Source organism: Betta splendens, chromosome 5 (assembly GCF_900634795.4).
Source record: "Betta splendens chromosome 5, fBetSpl5.4, whole genome shotgun sequence".
Taxonomy (NCBI): Eukaryota; Metazoa; Chordata; class Actinopteri; order Anabantiformes; family Osphronemidae; genus Betta; species Betta splendens.
In genome coordinates this window covers 3848243-3875071 of record NC_040885.2, presented here as the reverse complement: position 1 = coordinate 3875071, position 26829 = coordinate 3848243, and the positions used below count along the sequence as shown (strand labels likewise).

Here is a 26829-nt window from a genome sequence, read left to right as displayed (position 1 = left end):
TGAGCCGTTGCTCCTGAGCCTGGAGAGCGGAGCGCACAGACTCTGTGCCAGCTGGGTCCATCTCTGGCCAGATTGTTCTGTCAGGCGGGCGGATGAATCGGACCCACATGCACGGCACAGGAGACTAAGAGGTGCATTTGATCCAATTTAATAGACTTACAGGTTTCCAGGAAAACAGGGTTCACAGGAAAACAAGCAAGGCGGCAAGCAGGAGCAGGCAGGAGCAGGCAGGAGCAGGCAGGATCAGGCGAAGGTACCAAAGGGGTAGTGCTAAATAAAACAGGAAATGACAATAATGCAAATGTCCACACTGAAACTGTGACAAATATATGCTGCTTGTTGAACTGCCAGACAGGACAAAAAAAAAGTTTAAAACCAAAATTGGCGGCTGTAGTCCCAGATTGGCTGCTCTGTACGTCTTTACGAGGCCATATGCACAATTATATCACTATTATATATTGTATTATGAATTATATTAATTAAATCGGGACCCATAACCACAGAAATATATGAAAAGATTATATTGTATCAGACGTTCCAGTAGACATGATACAGAGGGTGTGTTAAGAGGGTGTGCTGTTTAAAGACATGTAAAAAGCTGAGGAGAATGAAAACAACAATGTTTTGCTGTTTTGGTGCTGGTGCAGGTCCGTCTTAAACTAGACAGAGCAATTCTTAATAAGAGAAAAGATGAGGAATTGAACTCACACCACCAAGAAAAACATCACTCACCCTAATTACCGGGCTATCTGATGATATGGGAATTGGCCTGAGTAGGCATCATAAATAAGTCAATATGAATTCAACAGTATGTATTTCATAAGAAAATAAAAAGTACTCGCCACATTTGACCACACAACAGATTCTTCATGATCAGAATCAAAAAAGTTTGCACAGGACAACGAAGGAATTTTATGTGGTCTGACTCGTCTTTGTTCCCTCTTGTGGCAAAAAACAAAACAAATTACTTACAATTTTAATTATAGTTATTTACAAATAAAAAATAAATAAATAAACTGCAGGTCGATATATGTCACATTCACCAGTGGTTATTGCACATTTATGTTTATGTTTGTGAGAGTCACTGAGTCATTTTATTGTATGACCGTTAGAGTTCAGTTCAGAAAGAGCCTGGGGGAAGAAGTTGACTCTGTGTTTCATGGTTCTGGTAGCTATAGCTCTGTGCGCCTACCAGAGGGAAGGAGTTTGAACAGTTCACGTGCGGGGTGTGTGGGGTCAGCAGTGATGCTTGCTGCCCGTTTTTGAGTTTGGCCTGGTACAGGTGCTATATAGAAGGGAGCTCAGTCCCAATGATCTTCTCTGCTGACCACCCGCTGCAGTCTGTGTCTGTCCTGCTTAGTAGCTGAGCCAAACCACACAGCGGTAGAGGTGCAGAGGACAGACTGGATGATGGCCATGTAGAAGATGGTCAGCAGCTCCTGGGGCAGACTGAACTTCCTGAGCTGTCTTAGAAAGTAGAACCTATAGACACCTAACAGTGTCTATTTGGGGGCGCTAATTCCAGTTTAAAATCTTCCTTTTTGATAGAGCTTAGAGTTAGAGATGGTTCAGGTAACTGGCAATGATTGTTAGTCACATGAACCAATGAAAACATAAATTTTCAGTTGACCGGTTGTAAAGAAGGAGTCAATATCAAGGTTATATTTTAATCTTTTGTCGTCCTGACAACAGTAACACTCAAATATAAACTGATATAAAGTAAAATATCAGGGCTATGATCATTACGTCAAATGTCAGGTTATCAGATTAAAAATACAATGACAGAAATATGCCCAATGACCTAAATTACATCCTGTGTGTCAGGTTCAACCAGAGTGTTGCAGTCAGTAAATTATTTTCTATACATGGCTTAAACTCGACAGGATCTTATCAAAACACTGTTTAATACTCATCACATTTATTGCCCTGTTTTATCTAAAGGCTGCTAAACTTTGTCCTTTCTCTCTGTGTAGTCAACTATATAAAAGGTCAAGTTCTGCAGCTGTTATTTGCTGTCTTGGTGGAGTCGTCTGGTGAGTTTACAAGAATAAACAACTTTTCTAAGTTATTCTTTTGACATGTATTGTCTTTCGTTTATTTTTTGTCTTTTAGAGTAAACAAGTGAGTTCAAAATGACCAGACTTACAGTTATAGCAGGTATCGTATAAATAGATTAGACAGATATAATAGAATTTTACAATTCTCTTGATTGCTCTAATCCACCCTCTTTTACATTTTCCAGCCATATGTCTGGCAATATGCCAGATGGGTAAGTATCTTTGACATATCTTGTTTACTTAATTTCAATACTGGAATCACTGTTACTTTAAAGTTCCTTTGTTCCAAACCAGGGTCTGCCAGCCGAATGGAATGCTACTTCACCAACTGGTCCCAGTATAGACCTGGTGAGGGCAAGTTCCTGCCAAAAGATGTGGACCCTTTCCTTTGCACTACCCTGATCTATGCCTTCTCAATCATCAACTACAACAATGAGTTGGTCACCTATGAGTGGAATGATGACATCCTCTACAAGTCTTTCAACGAACTGAAAAAGAAGTATGTGGCCATGGTTGAAATAAGTTGGTGTTTGTGTAGCAGTCAGACTGTGCAGCAGTCACTACAGCTGTAGTGTTTATGCCAATACTGTAGAGTACTGGCATAAACTAAGAATTGTGGAGCCTTATTTGTCTACAAGATGATTCCTATTTTTTTTTTGTTATAAATTACTACAGATAAGTTATTGTTTGCAACATGATATTTGGCTGCAGTGGCTCAAGCGTCCATCAATCATTCGTGGATTCGTGGTTTCCTGACTTCTCTGGGTCAGGTTCACTGAACCCCAAGTTGCCCCCAGTGGGTCAGCTTATACCACCAGTGTATGAATGAAACTCAAAGCATTTTTACCATTTACTATATTGCCCCTAACACCAAGCAATGTGATGGTCCATAATTCTTTTTTTGTTTGTTTGTTTTTTGGCTCCTACAGCAACTAAATATAGAGCCCTAGAATAAAATGTTGACCCTAACCTAAAACCTATTTAAAAGCAACTGCTACTGTAGCTTGTATAAAGTTTGGTGGTGATCTAAGATCTTTGCTGTTTGCAGGAATCCTAGTCTAAAGACTCTTCTGGCTGTCGGTGGATGGAACTTCGGCTCAGCACAGTGAGTAACATTGTATAAATTACCTGCAAGGTCCGCTATTGATATTCAATCAGCTACACCGCTGAAAATAAACATGTTTATAGACCAAATAAATGCAAAGTACCTCTGTACAAAAAAACTGTTTCTAATAGGAATTAGGAATAATTATTATAAAGTAAAAAAAAGTTCCTTTTTTGTATGATTGTACCTAAACAACTATACCTAGACTAAGACAAATATTCCACGCAGGTTTTCCATCATGGTGTCTAATGAAGCTAATCGTCAGAGGTTTATCCAGTCTACAATCAAATTCCTAAGAACTCATGGATTTGATGGTCTGGATCTGGACTGGGAGTACCCTGGTTCTCGTGGAAGTCCCCCAGAGGACAAACAAAGGTTCACTCTTCTCTGCAGGGTGTGTAGAGATCTCTAGTGCATATCACAGGTCCTATGATGTACTTCTCTTTGACTTCCTTATTGTTGTGTAATATCAGGAGCTGGCTGTTGCCTATGCAGCTGAAGCCAAGGCCACTGGCCAACCTCAGCTGATGTTGACTGCTGCTGTTCCTGCTGGAAAAGGAAACATTGATGCTGGATATGAGATCGCTGAAGTTGCCAAGTGAGTGTTATCTGTTGAATAGATCTTGTCAGAGAAAGGTGCTACTATGTATTTTTATTGTTTCCGCTTTTTCCTCTTTCCAGGGAACTGGACTTCCTCAATGTGATGACCTATGACTTCCATGGAACTTGGGAACAGTTTACTGGGCATAACAGCCCCCTGTTCCGTGGCTCACAGGACTCTGGTGACCTGATCTACTTCAACACTGTAAAAAGCTGTTTGATGCTTATAAAAGTCAATTTAAAGGGTGTTGTTTAAAGGTATATATTTCACAACTTATATCACTTTTTGTAGGATTATGCTATGAAGTACTGGAGAGACAATGGAGCTCCGTTAGAGAAGCTGAGGATGGGCTTTGCTGCTTACGGTCGTACCTTCCGTCTGACATCTTCAAACACTGGTGTTGGAGCCCCAGCTAGTGGCCCTGCATCAGCCGGTCCATTCACACGTGAAGCAGGATTCTGGTCCTACTATGAGGTGTGTCAAGGTTTCAAATGAGGTTTCATCTAAGGGGGAAGGTAATCCAATGTGATGACTTAATGGTTTATGTTTTCCATTTTATAGATTTGTAACTTTGTGAAGGACACCCCCATTCAGTGGATTGAGGACCAGAAAGTCCCATATGCCACAAAGAACAATGAGTGGGTTGGATTCGACACCAGGGAGAGCTATGATATTAAGGTATTTACTTGTGCAGTAGCATACAACATTTCAGGTACTACATGTTTCTGTCACCAAATAGTGTTTATTGTTGTCAAACAGGTGAGCTACCTGCAGGAACAAGGGTTCGGTGGTGCCTTTGTGTGGGCCCTTGATTTGGATGACTTTACAGGACAATTCTGCGGACAAGGAAAACACCCACTGTTGTCTCATCTCAACAAAATTCTCAATATTGGTAGGTTTTTAGTAATCTTCTCACAATAATATCAGATGTCTTGACTGGAAGCAATTTTCCCACAGTTCTTATATTTACATATAATTGTGTTTTATAGAGAGACAGACAGATTGTACCACAATAAAAATAAAATATAAGATGCTGTTTTACTTATACAAATATCTTTAACGGCTATTTATTGTAAACTTTAATAACAAAATTATTACATAACAATGTTACTTACAGTAATAAGGTAAAAAAGTAATGTATTGTGCTGTTCTAATTAATAAATTCATAGTTGTGTACATTTACATGTTCATTTCTTCTGTATGTACATTTACGATGTAAATCTTCTGCTTCCTTTCTCCAGAGATGCCCACACTGCCCCCAACTACCACCCCTGACCCAAATTTTACCACCAAATCCACAACCACAACAACCACAACAACCACTCATGCTCCAGGACCTGGCTTCTGCAATGGCAAACCCGATGGGCTGTACGCCAATCCAGATGACAAGGCAACTTTCTACATGTGCGCTGGGGGGATCACACACTTGAGATATTGTGGTGCTGGATCTGTCTTTAATGACAAGTGCAAGTGCTGTGCCTGGCCCTAAGTCTCAAGTGGACACAATGTGTAAAACCATGGCTAAAATACCTGCTTTAGAACAGGCTCCCCCAGCATTTCTTTATCCACTGTGTACAGCATTATTTCTTTAATGTGTGTATAATCAGTGTATAAATGCAATGTATTTAATTTTAATGTAACATTTTACAGATATTACCTCACATGCTACCAACAGGACACCTGTCAAAACCCATACTACAGTTCACAAACATTTTTCTCTCTTTAAAAACTGTCATATATTCATCAGTGTGAAAATACTTATAAAATAAAAAGCATTAATGATACAGAGTCTTTACTGTATCATGAGAGCTTTTATTCAGTTAAATAGAAAGAGGAGAGGAGGCAAGACTCTGCAAGAATAGCTCCTGGAGTCCATAGAAAAAAAATTAGGAGGTTTTGCATCTGGCACTGGAATCTAGCCATCAGCAGGTGGTTTCCCTCGCCACCAGGAACGAGGCCCTGAAGGGAACAGTGCTGTCACGGATCGGCAGGGAGAGGACTCAAATGCACAGCGCCAGGACACGACGTAGTCGGTGAAAAAAGAGGGTTTATTCCCAAAATCAAAGTCACAAAAAACAGTCCGGGTCATACACAGGCCAATATCAAAGAAAAAGGTTCAGCTCTTAGAGTCCAAATCGGCAGGCTTAGACAGGTCATAAAACAGGCAGTGGTCAATAACAGAACGATGACTTACAGGGTCGGTAAGGAGCTGCGGGAACGTGAGAGTCAGGAATCAGTAAACAACGATCTGGCAAATCATGATAGTGACCGGTGGTGCTTAAATGTCCGGGAAGTAATGATGAATGAAAAACAGGTGCGTGAACTGAAAACCGGAAGTAAGGTTAGCGTGAGTGTGATGGACTGGTAAACCGGAAACTATCAAACTAAAACAGGAAGCGGAAACTGGAACCCAAAACATGATGATGAGACAGAACAACAAAGTGCCTTCAAAATAAAACTAAAAACAGAGCCGGAACCTGACAGTACCCCTCCCCCTAGGGCGCCTTCCACGGCGCCCACGGAAGCCCCCCTCCCCAAACCACGACGGCTGGCGAGGTCCGGGAGAGCAGAGCTGAGCCCAGCCCCCTCCCCGACGGAGATGCTCCGGGGGTCCCAGTATCGCGGCGGACGACGACGGCAGAGACCGCGCCATCGTCGCGGCAGGAGGGGACGTACCCCAGGCGAACGGCCGTGGCGGTGGCGGAGTCGAGGCGGACGGCGCCGGAGGAGGCAGCGCCATCCAATCACCAGGAGAAGCCGAGGGCGAGGCCACCGGTCCGGCAGCCGAGACCAGGACGAGGCAGGAGCCAGCGGCGTCCTCCTTGGACCACCGCGACGAGGAACCGATGCAGGTGCGGCCGGAGCCGGGCCGCCAGGAACCGATGCAGGTGCGGCCGGAGCCGGGCCGCCAGGAACCGATGCAGGTGCGGCCGGAGCCGGGCCGCCAGGAACCGATGCCGGTGCAGCGGGAGCTGCGACGGGAACGACCCCCTCCTGGAGGTCGACAGGAACTACGACGGGCGCGACCCCCTCCTGGGGGTCGACAGGAACTACGACGGGCGCGACCCCCTCCTGGAGGTCCGCCGGGACTGCGGCTGGCGCGACCTCCTCCTGGAGGTGCGCAGGGGCTGCGGCTCCGAGGGTGACAGGAGCTGGAACGGCCGCAACATGGCCGACAGGGACAGGGGCTGGAACGGCCGCAACATGGCCGACAGGAACGGCGTCTACTTGGCCGACAGGGACAGGAACGGCGTCTACTTGGCCGACAGGGACAGGAACGGCGTCTACTTGGCCGACAGGGACAGGAACGGCGTCTACTTGGCCGACAGGGACAGGAACGGCGTCTACTTGGCCGACAGGGACAGGAACGGCGTCTACTTGGCCGACAGGGACAGGAACAGGAACTAGAACGGCCTCAACATGGCCGACAGGAACGGCCGCAACATGGCCGACAGGAACTGGAACGGCATCTACTCTGGAGCTGGCATGGCTACTTGCCGCTGCCAAGCTCGACGGAGCAGACGTCGGGCCTGATCGGGTGTGCATAGCACCTGTACGACAGGTGGTGCCCTCTGGTTGGGACACGACCTGCGCGCGACTGGACTGTACTGGAACCTGGACAGGAACGTGACTGGACTGAACTGGAACCTGGACAGGAACGTGACTGGACTGTACTGGAACCTGGACAGGAACGTGACTGGACTGTACTGGAACCTGGACAGGAACGTGACTGGACTGTACTGGAACCTGGACAGGAACGTGACTGGACTGTACTGGAACCTGGACAGCTCGCGGCTGGACTGGAGACTGGACAGCTCGCGGCTGGACTGGAGACTGGACAGCTCGCGGCTGGACTGGAGACTGGACAGCTCGCGGCTGGACTGGAGACTGGACAGCTCGCGGCTGGACTGGAGACTGAACTGGGCTCGGCTGGACTGGAGACTGAACTGGGCTCGGCTGGACTGGAGACTGAACTGGGCTCGGCTGGACTGGGCTCGGCTGAACTGGGCTCGGCTGAACTGGGCTCGGCTGAACTGGGCTCGGCTGGACTGGGCTCGGCTGGACTGGGCTCGGCTGGACTGGGCTCGACTGGACTGGGCTCGACTGGGCTGGAACCTGGACTGGGCTCGACTGGGCTGGAACCTGGACTGGGCTCGACTGGGCTGGAACCTGGACTGGGCTCGACTGGGCTGGAACCTGGACTGAGCTCGACTGAACTGGAGACTGAACTGGGCTCGACTGAACTGGAGACTGAACTGGGCTCGACTGAACTGCGACTGGGGTCTGAACAGGACATGGCTGAACTAGGGCTGGAGACTGAGCGTGGCTTGACTGACCTGACTGAGACGTGGGATGAGGCGCGACTGCTGGTTGCAGACCTGGGAGTTGCAGGACCTCACGCAGGACAGGTTCCCTCAGGACGAGAGCGGCTGCTTCCTCGAACAGTTGTTCTCTCGTGCCCTGGTCTGCTGCCGAATCGGCGGTGTTCATGAGGTGGGCGAAGAGAAACGCAACTGGAGGAGAGCAGAGGAGGTGGACCCGTCGGGCGACGCTGTCTGAGATGCCTGCTATCAGAGGGACACAGTCAGTCGGAGAATCGAGGGGATCCCCCGCGGGAGGGGAGAGCTGCTCGGGCACTGCGACCGAGGTCTCTGGGCCCTGAACCTCAGACCCGTGCCCTCGCCGATGTCGTCTGGGGCGCCTGCGGCTGACCGTCGTCGGAGGCGCTGGGAGCGGCGGGGGCTGGGCCTCTGTAGCTGGGTTCGAGTGGCGAGCAGAGGCGGCGGCGTTGGGAGCCTGGGTCGGAGACACTGGAGCGGCGACAGGAACGGGAACAGGAACGTAAAGCGATGAAACAGCGGTAGGAGCAGCTGCGGAGACACAGGCGGGTGATGCGTGCAGCGCGCACGCCAATTCCCTCTGCAGCGAATGAAGTCTCTCATAGTACGTCTGCACTCCGGGATACGCACGCCACCAAAACTCAGCCGTCAGCAATTCGATGCCCTGCTTTACGTGGCGGAGACGGTCCTCAGGTCTGTGCGCTTCCGCGTATGCCTTAGCGAACCTCTCTAGGTCTCCGCGAATATCCACTGGCAGACTCGGGCAGGAAAACTCCATTGCTCCGGCGAGTGACTTGCGCACGGAGCCAAACAAACGGAGGGAAAAAAGGGAAAATACGGGAACAAAACTCGTAACAGACCTGGGTGCGGGTTGGCGCTGGCTGGGTCCAAGTCTGGCCAGATCGTTCTGTCACGGATCGGCAGGGAGAGGACTCAAATGCACAGCGCCAGGACACGACGTAGTCGGTGAAAAAAGAGGGTTTATTCCCAAAATCAAAGTCACAAAAAACAGTCCGGGTCATACACAGGCCAATATCAAAGAAAAAGGTTCAGCTCTTAGAGTCCAAATCGGCAGGCTTAGACAGGTCATAAAACAGGCAGTGGTCAATAACAGAACGATGACTTACAGGGTCGGTAAGGAGCTGCGGGAACGTGAGAGTCAGGAATCAGTAAACAACGATCTGGCAAATCATGATAGTGACCGGTGGTGCTTAAATGTCCGGGAAGTAATGATGAATGAAAAACAGGTGCGTGAACTGAAAACCGGAAGTAAGGTTAGCGTGAGTGTGATGGACTGGTAAACCGGAAACTATCAAACTAAAACAGGAAGCGGAAACTGGAACCCAAAACATGATGATGAGACAGAACAACAAAGTGCCTTCAAAATAAAACTAAAAACAGAGCCGGAACCTGACAAGTGCAATCCCTGACGGAGGATGTGGCTGAGCTAGCGGTCAAAAAAAATTTAAAGAAAGCATCATCAATCTGCAGGGAGACATGAGAGACAACCTGGTGTTTTGGGGGATTCCAGAACAGGCGGAGGAAACCGCAGAAGCCACCGTTAAACTTTCTCAAGCAACAGATAAAGCTTCCAGCTGATGTTGTGGACAACATGGCATTTCATCGCACTCATTGGCTGGATGAAAGGCGACCAGATGCCAGCGCCCACGACCCATCATTGCCAAGATTCATGACTTTAAGCAGAAGGAACTAATTAAGAGCCTGGGCAGACAGCTGAAGGGAACTGACTACAGCATCAACGATCGGTTCCCCAAGGAGATCCTCGACCGCCGCCACCGACTGTCATCCATAAGAGTTTCATGGTTCAACGGAGAGCTCTACCGGGACCGGGAAGCAATTGCTGTACTAGCAGGTGGTATGTAACAAAAATGGTTTAATATGAAAGGTTTGTTAAAAGAAAATAATAGATGTAAAGATTAAGGTAAAACGTGTTATAACTTTACATCCATGATTTATTCAAACTCGTTCTCTCTTCAGATGTTTCAGTTAAATGTTTATTGTAATTTTAATGTCATTCACTTCAGTTTGCAAAGTGCTCATCAATTTTGAATCACTCACTTTCCTTCCACTTTAATTTTCCTTTTCTTTACTCTTTTTCCATCACCTACTTTTACTCCACACTGTACATCCTTCTCTACTCTAATCTTCTCCTAAGTAGTCAGCCAGCTATGTGGCCCTCCAGCAGCTACAGTACACACAAACATCTACTGCACAGGCAAAACATGTGTACATACATAGATCACACACAAATCAGAATACAATGGTACTCAAGTTCAGTCACACACCTAAAGTTTGTTACACTACATACACACAAGACTAGTGATCTAATGTACAGCAGTCAGGTAAGTTATGACACCACTGAAAATTGTCACTTGGAATGTACTTGGAATCAATAAGAAGGAGAAATTATTTAAAATATTTAACCATTTGAAAACCTTACAAGCAGACATTGCTTTACTACAAGAAACCCATCAACAGAGTTCCCACTTAGCTGGTTACAATTCCACTTTATTCATAATGATACTATTGTAGGTCCAGAAGGAAGATATATAATCATTAATATTTTAACAGAAAACATTGAATATTGCATAGCTAATGTGTGTTGGGGCAGTGTGAGGGTTGTGGTAGTGCCAAATGAATTAGCAACACCGCCTAGTCTCAGAAAGGGTTGAGTTTGATTAACCTCACTCAGGTTTGCACCAGTTTTGTTGGGGATATGCGAGGGGCACAAATGATAATAATTGGATTTATAGCTCCTGAGTGGAGATACCAATTATGTTTATAATTTCGATTCACAAATTTGGTTATTAGCTTAAACATATATAAATATATGACAAAGGTCTATAGTTAGGTAAGTGAAACATTTAATTATTATTGATTAGTAGTTATTAACTGAATTAATAATTACTTAATTTTACGGGGCACCACCCTGTTACCAGGGACCAATAACCAATTTGGATAAAGTCTCAATTGTATTTAAGTTGGTTGAAGGATGCGCGTTACCTGAGATTTATCTTTGTTGATGCCTGTGGAAGTATTTCCTGATTCAGACAGTGAGAGGGAGGTGTGTGTGTGTGTGTGTGTGTGTGTGTGTGTGTGTGTGTGTGTGTGTGTGTGTGTGTGTCTGTGTGTGTGTGTGTGTGTGTGTGTGTGTGTGTGTGTGTGTGTGTGTGAGTGAGTGAGTGAGAGAGAGAGAAAGAGAGAAGTAAGGAGAAAGGAGGAGGGAGAACGCGCCCCCCTTTAGGGGCATGGTGAGATGGCACAGCTGAGTGTTTGCCGGTGAGCCCTTTGAATGGAGCACGCGTGTCTCGCGCTTACGGGGAAAGAAGCGTGTAAAGGAGTGTGAAGTGGGACTAGCGTGAATAAGGCTTGCGGTCTCACAAACACGTGGAGCCATATTCGGCGTTATAGTCACGTGATCGCAGAAGCGCGCAGTGGTTGAATCGTGCGCTTAGCGTGGTCACAGCAGAAACAGAGCACCGCACAGTACCACAATAAAGCAAGCTTAAAGGGCTCATATCATGCAAAATCTACTTTTTAGACATTTTGGAGCGTCCTTATGACTCTATGGGTCACATATACACACACTGAGCACGGTACAAATGCATTTCCTGCTTTTTTCACATTTTGAAAATGTAAATTTTCTCATCCAATGGAGAGAGATATCTACTGTTCTGAGGCCGTTCCCCAGGTTTCGTCATACTGGTTGAAAGTTCTCCCTGCAAATCCTGAACCACCACCCCCACAATGATCCCGAACCAAAACTGGACTTCCGCCATTTCCCCCTCTCACTCACCGTGAACAGACGAGCACGGCAGCGCCCAAGTCCTCCCATAGAAATAGTTCGGTTCTTAGGTGTTCTAACCAACACCAAAGTTTATTCACTTTACCAAGGGATCAACAAGTGAGGACTTTGTGGGTCACTTTTATTTTTAACGGACCGGTGCCAGAAACACTGCCTCAGCATTTATACGTATGTGCATTTCAAACAAGGGTGCGTACAATGCTGGATTTGTTTCACGGCTCCTGTTGGAGAAAAAAGGACCTATTCCTACAGTCCGTCATCCACTCACTGAAGTAAGTACATGCTTGATATTTATAATGTTTTAAAATGTTAGTTTGTCAGTTTAAAATGTAGTAACCTATGTGTGAGGCAAGTTACTAGCTAGCTATGCTGACGGCTACAGCAAGTCGAGCCTTTCTCCCCTTCAAATGTGCTCATGTGGGCTCCTGCAGCCACACACCTGTGTGGAGAAAAGCTAATGATTATCGTAACGGCATCGAGCGGCTACGGGCAGGGAGCGGTGGGTCTAGCGTCTGTCCTTTTTCTGTAATCGCATACACCTGAGGGGAACAGCTGATCGTTATCGCCCTTCCAGCGGCGACAGACAGGAAGCGGTGGATCTAGCTCGCTGTAATAAGTTTGTGCTTGATACTTGTGATATCTAAATATGTTAGTTGGGTCTGTTTAAAATGCAGTTACCCACATGTGAGACAAGCTAATCGCTAGCGTCGCTAACGGCTACAGTGAGTCAACCGAGCCTTTGTCCCTTTCAAATGTGCTACTCTGAGTTGGCGCAATCACACAACTGTGTGGGGAACAGCTAATAGCGATGGGCCTTCGATCGGCGACAGGCAGGAAGCGGTGGATTGAGCTTTTGTCCTGTTGACGTGCTGCCGCTCCTGTTTGTGTTGCGTTAGCCGTTAGCATGCCTTTAGGCCTTTGCACTTTAGAGCTACAGCTGGTCGATCGCTACAAAAAGAACCTGCAGATGAACGCAGTTATGTTTATTACCCAGTCCTGTGTCACAGCCTAAATCAACTTGTGATTTGGGGTTATGTCATTGTTCTATCAAATTCTAACATGATTAGTTGGAATGATTACTGTGTTGTGTTTCAAGCTTAGTTGCTAATTAGTCACATCTCTACGATACCTGCTGCTTATCTGGTCAGTTACCTATAGCTTGTACCATAGCCATTATATTTGTAGGACCAATATAATTTACAGTAAATGTAACAGTCTTTTCTATACTGTAGGAGGGCAAATCCCAGTTACCTACATGCAAGGAGGCTGTCAAACAGAGAAATCACTGCAGACTGTTGGTACACGGACATCTGCTGCCCAGCTCAGGAGTAAAGGTATGTAAGTTTGTATGTACCAACAGTAAGATAGGTAATAGAAGATTTTAATTGGTATATACTGTTTAGATTTTATATTTGAATTGTAACAACTGTTTATCTGTTGTTTTAGCAAAGACAGGCCTGTCCTCTTGTTTGGTTTAATTTTTTGTCTGGTATTGTGTGTTCTTACATTAGAGAAGGTTTTGACCTACATAATAATGAACATTTCACTAATCTACAATTCTGATTGCAGTACCTTTTTGTTTTGATGAGGTGATGGTGAGGACAGCCACAGCTTCCATCTGGTAGAGGACTGCTTCCGCTCAGTCTTCCAAATAGTGATGAGAACAAGGATCACCACATCTCCCTGTTTACCCTACTTTCATGCATTTCGTCTGCAAGGCCCTGCAAAAGCTTCTGACCTCAAACCCCCAGACCTCTTAATTAACTCAGTAACCTATACATTGCACATTGGAGTGTGAAGGTAACAGTTTGTTCTAACTTTGGAGTAGTGGTGTATTTTTTGGTTTACAATAAAGTTGGCTTTAACTATTATGTATTTCACTAAACTCTGTTTCTGAAGGTAAAACACTTTTATTTAGGAAATCATAGTATTGAAATTACATGTTTTTCTCTTTCTAATATGGTAAGCTATAAAGTTGAAGCGGACATAAATAAAAAGCATATAAATTATATATAAATAAAATAAAAAAAATCTTAATGAGTGTTGCACTCACAAAAAACACATTTTTACTCAAATGGTAAAGGAGTTATTCCACAGGTGGTCTACATCAATCATACTATGAGTGTTTTAGTGTTTTATCCATCAGGAAACTGCCTTCATCTACAACCCAAGCATGAAGAGATGGCAACTCAGATTCTTCACCCCAGGAATCCTCAGCACAAGCTCACTAGCCTCTGTAGACTAGATACCTGTAACAACTTCAGATACAGAGACATATTACTGTCAAATTTATCAAGAATGACAAAAAACATAATTAAAAGCAGTAAAAATACGTTAGGTCAATATATAATTTGAACCAATGCTTTTTGTTCCCAGGAAGGTCATGCAGTGATTGCTCTAAATATTAATGCACATTTTTTAAATAACATTGTCAGAGCAGCAGCACAAGTAAGACAAAAACAGTGAAATGTGTAAATGTAAAATGTATTTATATTATTTCAGCTATGCTCTCAAACTTATTTATTTGTATAATGTAAGCTAAAGTAGTGTTATCTATTAACGAGAGTTTTCCAGGTAAGTCGTTTTGTGAATATTCAAGCTGCACACGCCATTTAGCATACGCATTAGCAACCGCTAGTCGCTTTGCAAATTACATAAATCAATTAAATTAAAGTAAATGCGACATTACCATTGAGACACATCTTGCATCAGCCGAAATGTGGCGACTTCAACAGCCTCCTCCTCAGCTTCAGGGTCAGATTCGGGATCGTAGACGTATGGTTCTACAACGCTACGAATCAGCTGGCTAATGTTGTGCAGTCCTGTAGTGGGTCTTCTTCTTCTGTGGAGGATTGCGGTGGATTGCATTCTCAATGTCGAAATAGTGCCACCTATTGTATCGTAACCGTGCGGTGGCTCGTATCCATGGAGCCAATTTAAAAAAAAAAAACAACAACAAAAAAGGTATGCGCTTCCGCACAGAGGTGTGGTGAGCAGCTTCGCTTGCGACACGCCCAGAAAACACAGCGTTTGCTGATGGGGAGTGAGAACCACATATTGACAGGGGCAGTGTGGACGATCTAAAGGGTTTTATGGGATGAAAATTTACAGAGACCTTACTGAGACATTAAAGTCTAATATTTTTTAAAATGAAAAGTATGATATGACTCCTTTAAGCTAGCAAAATCACAGATTACAACACTTCAATGTGCACTTCTTAGATTCACATAGATCTATAACAGCGTTACAGTCACGTGATCGCTCGATCGTTCTACTCTGCTCAGACTTAAAGATCCATGCACACACTTTTTTCATGCTCCACATTGCTAAAGAATTGGAGCTTGATGTCTCAGTAAGGTGTCTGTAACTTTTCATGCCAAAAAGCGCTGTAGATCGTCCACACGGCCCGTCTGAAAACGTGTGTTTTAAGCTCTCGTCCACAACACTCTATTTTCGGAGTGTGTTGCAAGCTAAACTGATCGCCACACCCCTTTGAGGAAGCGCATAGCTGTGATCCGCCGCGGGAATCAAACGTCACGGCCACTGAATCCATTGTAACAATGACACTGGCTAACTCGTCCTTGTAGTGGAGTTCAACCATACGTTTGATCCAAAATCTGACTCTGAAGTCGAATGGGAGGCTGTTGAAGTGGTTACACTTCGACTGGCGCAAGGTACGTTTAATTTACTTTGATTCATATAATAGGCAACTTGATTATCTGCTAATGCTAATACTAATGGTTGCAAATTAGCAGCCTGATTTAATACAACAGAATATTCATAACACGACTACGGCTTGTTTGGGAGCATAGCTTGATAAACTAATATAAACTCATTTTTACATGTTTTTTTATTTCTCGTTCTGCTGCTGTGTGAACTGTGTTTATTACTTTTAGTAATAAATTAAAATTTCGATAAATCTTACCTCAAGACGCCTGAACTAGTTGCCAAACCTACTGTCATGTATGGTTGATGATCCAGGACTGGAGCCAGTATGATTGAATGTGTATTCATTACAGAACACATTTAATATACAGTATATCAGACAATTACACGTGCATGGAATAAATTAGTATCTCTAAAAAACTTTAGAACATTTTACTATTTACAGATTAATGTACCTGGGAACTCTGGTTTACAAACATAGTTTTGTTTCTAAATATATTTTAACCTAATATTTTTTTAATTGCTTTTAGTAAGGTGTATGATATATCAAGTGCTAATATATAACTAATAGAAATGTAGTTATTGTTTTTTTCAGTACTATGTCTGTGTGTATCTCAAGTTTTTGCAGGTATCTAGCCTAGAAGTCTTGTCAGCTAGTGCTGGGGACTTCTAGGGCGAAGAGTCCAAGTCATCCCACCTTCAATGGTCTGGATCAGGGCAGTGTTTCCTGAGGGACAAGGCACCTATGTTGGACTTAGACCACCAGTGAAATACCTAAATTATTGTTTTTTGGCAATACCTCAATAAAAGCTGAAATATTATAAAACATTTGTCTGTTTTCCCTAATTAGGTATATACATACAAAAATAGTTCAGTGAAACAGCAATAGTCAAAGCCAACTTTATTTTTAACCAATGCACCAGCACTATAATGCTGGATAATTTACCGTCACAGTTCAATTTGCAGACCACAAAATGAACGGGTAGGATTCATAGTTATGTTGAAAGCATAGTTTCTGGAGGGGCATGGGCAATTGGCTGGGGAGATGTGAGGATCTTTTTTTTGTCTTCACGTGTTGGAAGACATCGGAAGCAGTGCAGCTGCTGTACAGATGGAGGATGCAGCTGTTTTCCTTTTTTTTTTTTTTTTTTTTTTTTTCGTTCTGTCCAGCAGTTTAGCAAGCTGCATATCTTACGCTGAATGCCATATTGTGATGGACAGCTATGCTTTAACAAGAGTAGTATATCTATAATATATATATATACTCTTCTTGATTTATGGTTTATTTGATGGTTTCTTTAGCTAATCCCAAATATGTGATGTTGCTGTGTTGGTGGACAGGTTAAGTTTCTGCTTTAGGGTAGGGTGGGGGGGGGGCGGGTAAGGGGTGCAACCAGCTGCTTAAACCAAGCAGATCTGTTAAGTAAACAATCGGAGCAAAATAAATAAGAAGCAGGGATGTGCCTTAGGCTAACACATTCATAACTAAACAACTGTTGTACTGTGGTTTACCTTGGAGATTAATACTAATACCAATAATAGTGTTAAGGTGTGTGCACATACTCATACAAACATATACATATCATATACATTCATATGTGCATTGTTATATGTCGTGTATTCTCTTTGTCCTTCAATCACGGCAGAGATTCACACGAACACAACTTTGAAGTTTAAATCAATAGCATACAAATTTATTATACATGACAAATTAAATCAATCAGATAATGATTACAAAAGAGTAATAAAAAGAGAGGCAGAGACCGAATTCACCTGCTTGTTCCTCTGCAGAGAGAACCGAGAGGTCGGAAAAGGTCCGCTGTGTGCTACCAGCGGACCCTCTGCGAAGCGCTCTGAAAACCCCAGCCTGTGAAGGCCTGCTTTTAACCACCACCTAAAGACTTTCCACATGTCCAAATAAGGACATGTAGATGTTTTTCTCGGCTACTTGGAAAGTCCTGGCGCTGGGCCGTGTTATCTGTCCAGCTCCAGCTGCATCTGGCCCACCATCAACCTCCCAGTTCTTTTCCCAGGTCGGCGTGACATTTTGAATATTTCCTTAGGAACAGCTTGGATAAACATTGTTAACAACAACAGATTCTGCGAACACGGATTCTGCGAACCCAGTTTACGCAAACTCTTTCACCCCACCTCACACGAACCCATCTACTCTCTGTACTTCTCTCATAAGCAATGATCAATTTTACTACAAAAGTAAATGTAAATGTCTGTTTCCTGGAGTCTATCCCAGATGCTCCCCAGACAACGACCCTGCCAAACTGCAAGGGTTGAGGAACAGTCACTGCATCTTAACCTGACCCGAACAGATTGTTCACTACCTATATAATAATATATGATATGATACATAAATATACTACAAATCCCCTCCTCATGGGCATTTTAATGCCCATCATTCTTAAAAGCGAGTGGCCAAGAAAGCTCCTCCTTGACTCATCATACTGCATTATATTAAATAGACATGAACTTTAACATTAAGATGAAAAAGCAAAGTTAAAGATTCACAAAATCTGTAGTAAATAGAACACCTAAGCTCTTCTTTCAGCTCCAACAGGTGATCCTTCCACGCTACCTGTAAACAAGTGCATTCAGTAACAAACCTCACAGTTTTCATTCTACCTAAGTGTCCTCTTTATCACAACAGATTCTTCACAGACTCCACACCAACCACAGTCAATCATGAAGGTCTGTGATCCCACGTCATCCAGCATCTGCAATTCAGCTCATGCACGGGCAAATTCAAACATCAGTGTATATCAACGATGCAGCTAAGGGCGGCGCTCCGCCCACACCCTATAGCCGTGTTGGTCAGCGCAGCCCCACAATATTAGGTGGGTGAGGATTGTTTGAGGAGTGTAGCTGGAAGTGAAATAATTGGACTCCCCATCAGCTCCTTCGGCTCCATCGACTCCTCCTTCGTCCGTCACGGTTGTACTGGAAGCTGTGGCACTGCACCCTCTGCGTTGTCCTTGGAACCTCATCTGATGCCCTGCCTTTCTGCTAGCGACCCAGTTGGCCCAGCTTGCCTTCACGTTGAACATAGAGTCCCTCATTTCCGGACCGTTCAGGGCTCCAGCACACTTCTGCTGCACCATCCTCTGTCCCCCTCAGACTGGTGCTCCAGCTGTTACCTGAGAGCTGATAGCTGAGAGGCAGAAAGATCTGCACTATAGTGCAGCATAAACCATCCTACAGAGCTAGGGTTAGGGTTAGGCTGAACAGAACATATAGTTTGCTTTTTATTCCAGGTCGTCGCTGTAGAAATCAAAAGATCAGAGAATATAAAAACCCACAGTTGTAGCAGATCATAAGACACACCCTCCTCTGATACTGAAGTAACCTGTGGATGGAGGTTAAGAGTAGGAGAGAAGTTGGTTAGGGAAAAAAATTAGTTTAGAAAATTAGTTGACACAGTTTCTCCACTGCTGCTCTGTGTAGAGAGAAGGGCTGAAGTTGTTAATGTGAGCTTCCTGTGTACAACAACACACTGAGATGCAGAATGAAAATTGTTAAACCCTCATTATATAACATCAACAACAAGAAACATCATCGACATATGTCATAGTCAGTCCGTAGAGCATATACAGTATCAGTCAGTCATGTCATGAGCTCAGGGTTTTTATCGTGCACGTGAGCTAAGAGAGAAAACTCTTGCTCTATGAGAACTATAATTTAGAAAGGCTAGCCTGTGACCTTGTTCTGCTAAATGAGTCAGCAGTGTCACTCAGGGCCCATCAGTGATCCGGAGTTTGATCTTCTTTGTCCTCTTCTTTCCTGCAATGGAACAACACAGCTTTCCTGCGTATATTAATCATCTGTTTCACATAGAAACTTGGTTGATGCATTAAACACCATTTCGTCAAGCAAAGCTTCATGCAATGTTAGTCTATGCGTTCGGCATATTTTTACAAGCTACACACTAAAATGCAATGTTCACAGTACTTTTTCATCCCTCTATTGTCATTATCACATTTACACTTCCCTTTTCATTCACTCCTCGACTTCCCTTAACTCCTTTCCTTCCTGACATACCCTGCTCCTGTCACTTTTCCTATCGCTCCACAATGAGTCCCGCTGTGAGATCATATTCCTCTGTAGCGTAAGCTATTTACAGTATATACCAAATCAAATTTTGTGCCAACTCGACCACAACCTTTCTCCCATGGATTAAGTTCACCAACTTGGGATAAAACACAACAGAAACAGAATAGTCCATTCTCACAGCAGATGCCACACACACAAGTTCCCCAGTTACTAGGGACCGTCATAAAGCAATAATCAAAACAATTTTTTACAATACATTTTCCCCCCTCAATAGACAGATAACTGTCCATTGAATTTGAAGCCGATTAAATCATTAAATTAAGATAGATGGATAAAAGAACACTAGCAAAACCCTTAAAAGTAATTTCCTACACTTATTCATCCTATGTGTTTATCCTTACCAGGGATCATCATCAATCCCTGAATAAACTGAGTGAACTTAAGGACAATGTCAATAGGAGAAACAAGAATGTTTAGACCTTAATAACTATAACATCAACACGAACTAATCTCATTATGAACACAGAATCATTGCGTTGTAGGAAACCTTTTTAAATTCAAGACGCATTGCGGATGCATGCATTAAGTGACTTTATGACAAAATTAACGTAAAGACTAAATAAGCTGAATCCTCACAAACTATCAGAAATGACACATGGACATAACACAACCTAGTTAACTGTTGGAAACGCAAAGCTATACCCTAGAAATTCAAACAACCCCACAATTATTGTTACATCTAATTATAATTCCCCTGTGACTGTCAGAATTTGTAGTGATAACAAAATAGCTGTGGACGATAACTGAAGTATTATAACCTATTAAAGAAAGTCCATATAAACCCACATACAGTCAAACCTCTTGGAGGATAAAGCACCGTCACTGTTGCTGCTCAGTCTCTTCCCCAGACCTCCTCCTTCTATGCCGTAAAAAACACCACAGCCCTGTAACACTTGTTTAAGGCCTGCAGACTGATGACATCTATGTTAACTGTTTAGCAAAAGAATGGAAAGAAAAAATGAACTGAGACCTGGTTTACCCATTTGCTAAATGTGTCTTCTGGTCTGTTGGAATATATTAATGATAGTGATGATAAGAACTAAGTGGAACCTCATCAAAACATGTCAAGGCGATCATTAAAACTGCAGCCCCACTTAAACAGTAGACGTACTGTGCAAATCCTAAATGTAGTGCAGTGAACTGTAACTGCTCGTAGCAACACAATCCATTTTTATTATAATACTGTACTATAGAAGGCTAAGCATTGTTGCAACAGTTACACCTTGCAGGTTCTGAATGGTTTGGTTTTTCTATCTATTGGAGAACTGGCACAGTAGCAGTGAAAGGCACACCTGGTTTTAGTCACCTTGAAGTTTAATGTTTTCTGTAACACATGAGAGCGTGATGCGTTATACTAGCTTCCGTACTGTAGGGATCAAACTGCTGTTTACTATATGAGGGAAACATGTACACTCTCCTCATTCCCTTTTTAGCTGATTGACCTCCTCAGATACTTCACTCACTTTATGGTATGTGGGAGGCACTTCCTACAGTATTAAGGCTTGTCTAGTGAAACTTCCTTACCTCAATAATGAGAATGAGTCTTTACCAATATAATGAGACAACTGTCTACAGTTAGTGTTAGTTGGAGAGATGAAATGAGGCATGTCTCAAAGTCTGGTGCACACAGTCTCTTCATCCACATACTTCACATTCACATTGTTTTTAACACCGTCACCCACTCAGCATCAGGTGGAGCATTTGTCAGCAGAGTGATTGAATTGGGAACTTTATCTTGAAATATTCTCTATACCTTTGTCTTTCCCTTGCCTAGTAAAATTGGCATATTTTTAATTTTTGTCTCTGTTGGCAGGTTTAAGGACTAAGTCATTCTCACCAGCCGACTTGTTTATTTTGTTTCCAAATTTTAGATATTTGTCTGAGTCTCAAAGTACTAAAGTGTGCATCAAGGTGAAGTCACAGATTCAGAGGCATCTGGCTTTTTGGCTTTTGATGGAGCCCATCAACAAAGTTCATGAATCCTGCAGGTGTCTGGTCCTCTCTAGTAACCAGCTGAGGGGCCTCCACATTGATCAGCGGACCCCTTTGGTCTTGGCACTCCTCGTTAGCCTCGTAGCCAATCAAAGCAATGGCTTCTTACATGACCAGTCTTCCCACAGCAGTAGCATCTCACGCCTCCTTTGTGGCTGCCTCCTGTTCCTCTGCCTTTGTCTGCAGGGAACCCTCCTCTCCTCATAGGAGGTCGTCTTGTCCACCCTCCTGGTAGAATGTACATCACCTGAGGTGTGGCCATGCCTGGTGGTGTAGGTGGGGTCTGAGGCACGCTGGCTGGTTGAGCAGACACCATCCTCCTCTCTCTTTTCTCCCCCTCTTTTCGCCTCTGCTGGCGTGTTGCTTCTTTCACTGCCTCCTTTGCCTGCTTCTGACGCAGCTCAACAGCATGAATCACATGGTCAGTTATTTGTTCTAGTGACAAGTTGCAGAGTCCCACAGTTTCAGTCAGATCATTCTGATCTGGTCTTGAAGGCCAGGGCAGATTTTGACGCTTTGCCTCTTTGACCAGCAGAGGAAGTCCATCAGAAACCTCATTTACCCGTTCGTCACCCACACACACTGATTCCTCATCTGACTCAGCCCACAGTGATCTACCTGCTCTGTCACGCAGATCACTTTCACTGCAGGAATTTCCAATTGAGATTTTCTCTGTGTTTAAATAAATGTCGGGCAGTTCTAACAACTCATCCCTTTTCACTGCCCTGTCTGTCCCTTCTAGATCAGCTACAGGGTGAACTGGCTTCTTTGTCCGTAATGGTTTTGTTTCTTCTGCATCCATCTGGGACGCATCTGAAAGAGACTTAGTTATAGAGATCTGATTAAATTGGTTATCACCACATTGAGTCGTCTTTTTGCTCATCGTTTTTGCACAGTTGATAAACAATTGCAACACTGCATTTTCTCTTTCCCGTTTAAGGCCTCGCTTTACAGATTTGTCTTTTATCTTATAGGTTTTTATAAAACCCTGCATCTCTGCACATTGCCTCAGATCAAATGTCCCCTCTGAAGGCCAGGGCGACGTGGATTCATGTGTCCGCTTGCTCCATTTGTGTGAGCATTTCTGAATTTCCTTCATCAACACCTCGACTGGAGACATGTTCCCATCCACAGATCTCATTATTAAATATGTATCTTTACTGAAGATATGATTTCAACCCCTAATTACACCTAATTATACTTGTAACTGAACTAATCTCAATCAGTGTTCATAACTGAAGTAAGTTCCCTGTCTTTACAACCCATAGTTAGTGAAAAGCAACATAAATATTAAACAGTTAAATTGTAATTTGACGCTCTTCCTTTCTGGGTATCTTGGTTTTACCTCTGTTTTAAGCAACTGGCCCGATAATCATTCCTAGTGACTGCTGAGCTGATGAGTTTTGATTTGTTCTGAATAAAAGAGTAAGTCTGATGCAAAGATAAACCAAACCACTGCAGAAACGCCCACTTCAGAGCAACTGCTGAAGAAAAATTATAAGCGTCTTATTGGAGTTGATCATGTGCTTTGTTTATATTACTAGGTTTATACAAAATCAGCATAATTGAAACACTTGATTTAACGTGATAGTGATGTCACATGCTGTGCCTAACCCCCATTAGGTCACAAATGGTGGTCTTGCTCATGAGAATGCAGGTGCTACAGACGCGTGAGCAGAAAGACCTTTGATATAAATGGAGGAATGTTTATTAACTTTGCCCAAATAACCTAGTTAACCTAGAACCAGACAAAAATGGAAACTGAAAATGAAAAAAATAGAAGCTAAATCCCACCAATACACACTGACAGAAAGTATAACCAACACGCTGCAGACCACTACTGGTACACTAGCATGTATATCGCATACCCCTGTGGTTCTATTCTCACCTACTGTATTACTAACATTTATTCTCACCTAATACTAACCAGGCACTAATAGTCTATACATACATACATCTGATCTGAAAAGTTGGTGAAAACTCAGGGGAGGGGTGAGGCGGAGCCTCAGACAGATGGAGGCTTGTAAGTACTCTGTTTGTCTTTGTACTTCCAGTCTGATTCTGCTCTTAGAGAAGCACACGGCTGACGGCTCTGAGCCAATTTAGAAGCGTTAGCGTTACAGTAAAATTCCTTCCTCTTCAACCGACGTAGTATACGTTTTGAAGTTTAGCTGCTGTCCATTACACTAATAGTAATAATAGGAACAAAACTAAGGCTTTTAGTGCAGTCTGCCAACTATGTGTCTATGTCTCTCCAATGCACACTCACACACACACACACCCGAGCCTACTACTAGGACTAGTACGACACACACACACCCTTGAGCTTAATGCTCTGAGCAGTAAAACACATACACACACACTCTTCTCTCTCTCTGGAGCGTAAACAACAGAAGAGGCCCACAGCTGACGCCTCCACACCTAATTTAGAGACCGCGCCTCAACTCCCCCCTTTTTTATTATTTTAATAAACAAAGCAGCCGCGGTCTTTACACACCGTGACCAGCTTGACCACTCCCAACCACAGTGCGGACACGTCGTCACCAAAAAATGCACTAAAACACTCAGATTACGTCAAAATGATTATAAAGGTACAAAGAAAAGTGAACACAATATAGGACAATCAAAAATGTTACAGTATTAAACTACTACAAAAATTAAAACTTCGTCGCCACCTGGCACCAAGCCAACGTCTCCCCCCAACTATCGAAAACACACGTATGAGGAGCGGGGATCTGCTTCTAGTCACACACGCACACACACTCACTCCCCCGCCCTCCTGCTCTCTTTTCCTCTCTCTCACACATACACACACACTCCCTCTGCACCGGAGGAGTAGAGGAGCCGCTGTCAACCCAGCCTACTTCAAATTTAACTCAGCAACAAGCAACTATTACGCCGTTTAACTTTACATACGTATATACACAAATACACAAATACACACTTGATTAAACTTCATACACTATTGCCAGCACACTTCATATGCATATCACAGAAAGCGCTTTTACTGATTTCCCTATCTTTCTCAGGCCTCACAACTCATGAGAAAATCTACACTTGGATTGATCAGTCCCAAGCTTAATGTAGGTCTCCTCATACGCACATAAACCTACAGTGCCTTAAATATATAAGCATATATATATATATATATGTATATATACATATATATATATATATATATATATATATATATATATATATATATATATATATAAATTTGGTCTAATTTGGTGAGTAAAAGTCGGCTTTTCGGTTCACTAAACTGAGCACTGAGGCCGCACCGTAATCTGACGCTGTTACTAATCCTCACCTTAATTTTAGAACCACTTGAATAAATATTTTTCAGTCCCGAACTATAAAATGGTAAGTAGAGAGTGTCCAACTTACAAAAAGGTGTTTAGTATATGTTGCCAATTTGGGTTCTTTTTCTTGGGCCTGCACTTCCAACGTCAGTTACCGTACTTACACAGCCTTAAATTTATTTTAGACACATACAGACTATTTAAGCCCTTGATTTAGAATCTCCCAACGTCGTCTGTCAAAGAGCTAACATGTAAGTCAACATTTAGAGGTCAATAGGCCATGTCATTTTCTATTTCCCCACAATAAAAGCAAAGTACAGCACACAAATAAGTAGTTGGTTAGTTATATTTATATACAGCAAATTATACAAGCAAATTCTCCACTGCCTCTCTCTGCTTATTCCCACACAGATTGTTTTCTAGAAATAGCCGAATCAGAATTTAGAACCTTCTAATGTAACCAACATTTGCCCACACTGCCCCCAACACAGAGAATCGTCATGTAAGAGCTTTAAGCGCATCTCACCTGTGGCCACCAGTGACGAGTCGTCTCGGGCTGGGTGCAGTCGGGCACCTGTCGGCTTCAGACCCGGCTTTCTTGCCTTGGAGTGACGCCAATTTCTGTCGTGTATTCTCTTTGTCCTTCAATCACGGCAGAGATTCACACGAACACAACTTTGAAGTTTAAATCAATAGCATACAAATTTATTATACATGACAAATTAAATCAATCAGATAATGATTACAAAAGAGTAATAAAAAGAGAGGCAGAGACCGAATTCACCTGCTTGTTCCTCTGCAGAGAGAACCGAGAGGTCGGAAAAGGTCCGCTGTGTGCTACCAGCGGACCCTCTGCGAAGCGCTCTGAAAACCCCAGCCTGTGAAGGCCTGCTTTTAACCACCACCTAAAGACTTTCCACATGTCCAAATAAGGACATGTAGATGTTTTTCTCGGCTACTTGGAAAGTCCTGGCGCTGGGCCGTGTTATCTGTCCAGCTCCAGCTGCATCTGGCCCACCATCAACCTCCCAGTTCTTTTCCCAGGTCGGCGTGACATTTTGAATATTTCCTTAGGAACAGCTTGGATAAACATTGTTAACAACAACAGATTCTGCGAACACGGATTCTGCGAACCCAGTTTACGCAAACTCTTTCACCCCACCTCACACGAACCCATCTACTCTCTGTACTTCTCTCATAAGCAATGATCAATTTTACTACAAAAGTAAATGTAAATGTCTGTTTCCTGGAGTCTATCCCAGATGCTCCCCAGACAACGACCCTGCCAAACTGCAAGGGTTGAGGAACAGTCACTGCATCTTAACCTGACCCGAACAGATTGTTCACTACCTATATAATAATATATGATATGATACATAAATATACTACATATACATATCCCATACAACTTAATCAAAGTCATGACATACAACACCACAATTTCCATATTCACACATTATTGATATTGGTAGTGATAAGTATCAGTAATACTTACAGTTGGATTTGGAAAGTGTCCCACTACAAGGTTAGTAAGGCTGTAGCTTGATATTATTCACCCAAAGGGTGAGGCAGACGTTGGTGCATGAACAATGCCACTTGTGGAAGCCAGGGTGATGTGAGGGGCTCGGCCACTACGCCCATCCAACAAGCAGAGGAAAGAATCCTAGCAGCCAGGGAGCCCACACACCTTCAGTTCCAGGAGGGCAGGTGCCCACACAGTGCCCACACAGAGCCCCCCAGGCAGGGCTGCAGCAGCCAGAGAGACAGCACCCGAGGTCAGAGAGGGTCGGCCTGAAAGAGTAGAGCCCGAGGACCCAC

The 26829-nt window shown here is 43.6% G+C and overlaps 2 protein-coding genes and 1 long non-coding RNA gene across 3 annotated transcripts; 2 read left to right on the top strand and 1 right to left on the bottom strand.

Moving 5' to 3' along the window:
- Window positions 1-1969: 1969 nt before the first annotated feature.
- Window positions 1970-5554, top strand: LOC114856317 (acidic mammalian chitinase-like). The gene is made up of 12 exons (XM_029152188.3): window positions 1970-2033; window positions 2113-2157; window positions 2243-2269; window positions 2352-2556; window positions 3106-3162; window positions 3391-3556; window positions 3636-3760; window positions 3844-3967; window positions 4055-4237; window positions 4325-4441; window positions 4523-4655; window positions 5005-5554. The coding sequence occupies exons 2-12, from the start codon at window positions 2133-2135 to the stop codon at window positions 5250-5252; spliced, it is 1410 nt and encodes a 469-aa protein (XP_029008021.1). The 5' UTR covers window positions 1970-2033; window positions 2113-2132; the 3' UTR covers window positions 5253-5554.
- Window positions 5555-11712: 6158 nt separating this feature from the next.
- On the top strand, window positions 11713-13800 carry LOC129604085 (uncharacterized). Its single transcript, XR_008694675.1, has 3 exons — window positions 11713-12201; window positions 13162-13263; window positions 13499-13800. It is a non-coding gene; the product is annotated as an uncharacterized LOC129604085 (long non-coding RNA).
- Window positions 13801-17260: 3460 nt separating this feature from the next.
- On the bottom strand, window positions 17261-26419 carry LOC129604083 (uncharacterized). Its single transcript, XM_055508829.1, has 2 exons — window positions 25796-26419; window positions 17261-25686 (listed from the first exon to the last, which is right to left on the bottom strand). The coding sequence occupies exon 2, from the start codon at window positions 22848-22850 to the stop codon at window positions 21783-21785; it is 1068 nt and encodes a 355-aa protein (XP_055364804.1). The 5' UTR covers window positions 22851-25686; window positions 25796-26419; the 3' UTR covers window positions 17261-21782.
- Between the last annotated feature and the right edge of the window lie 410 nt (window positions 26420-26829).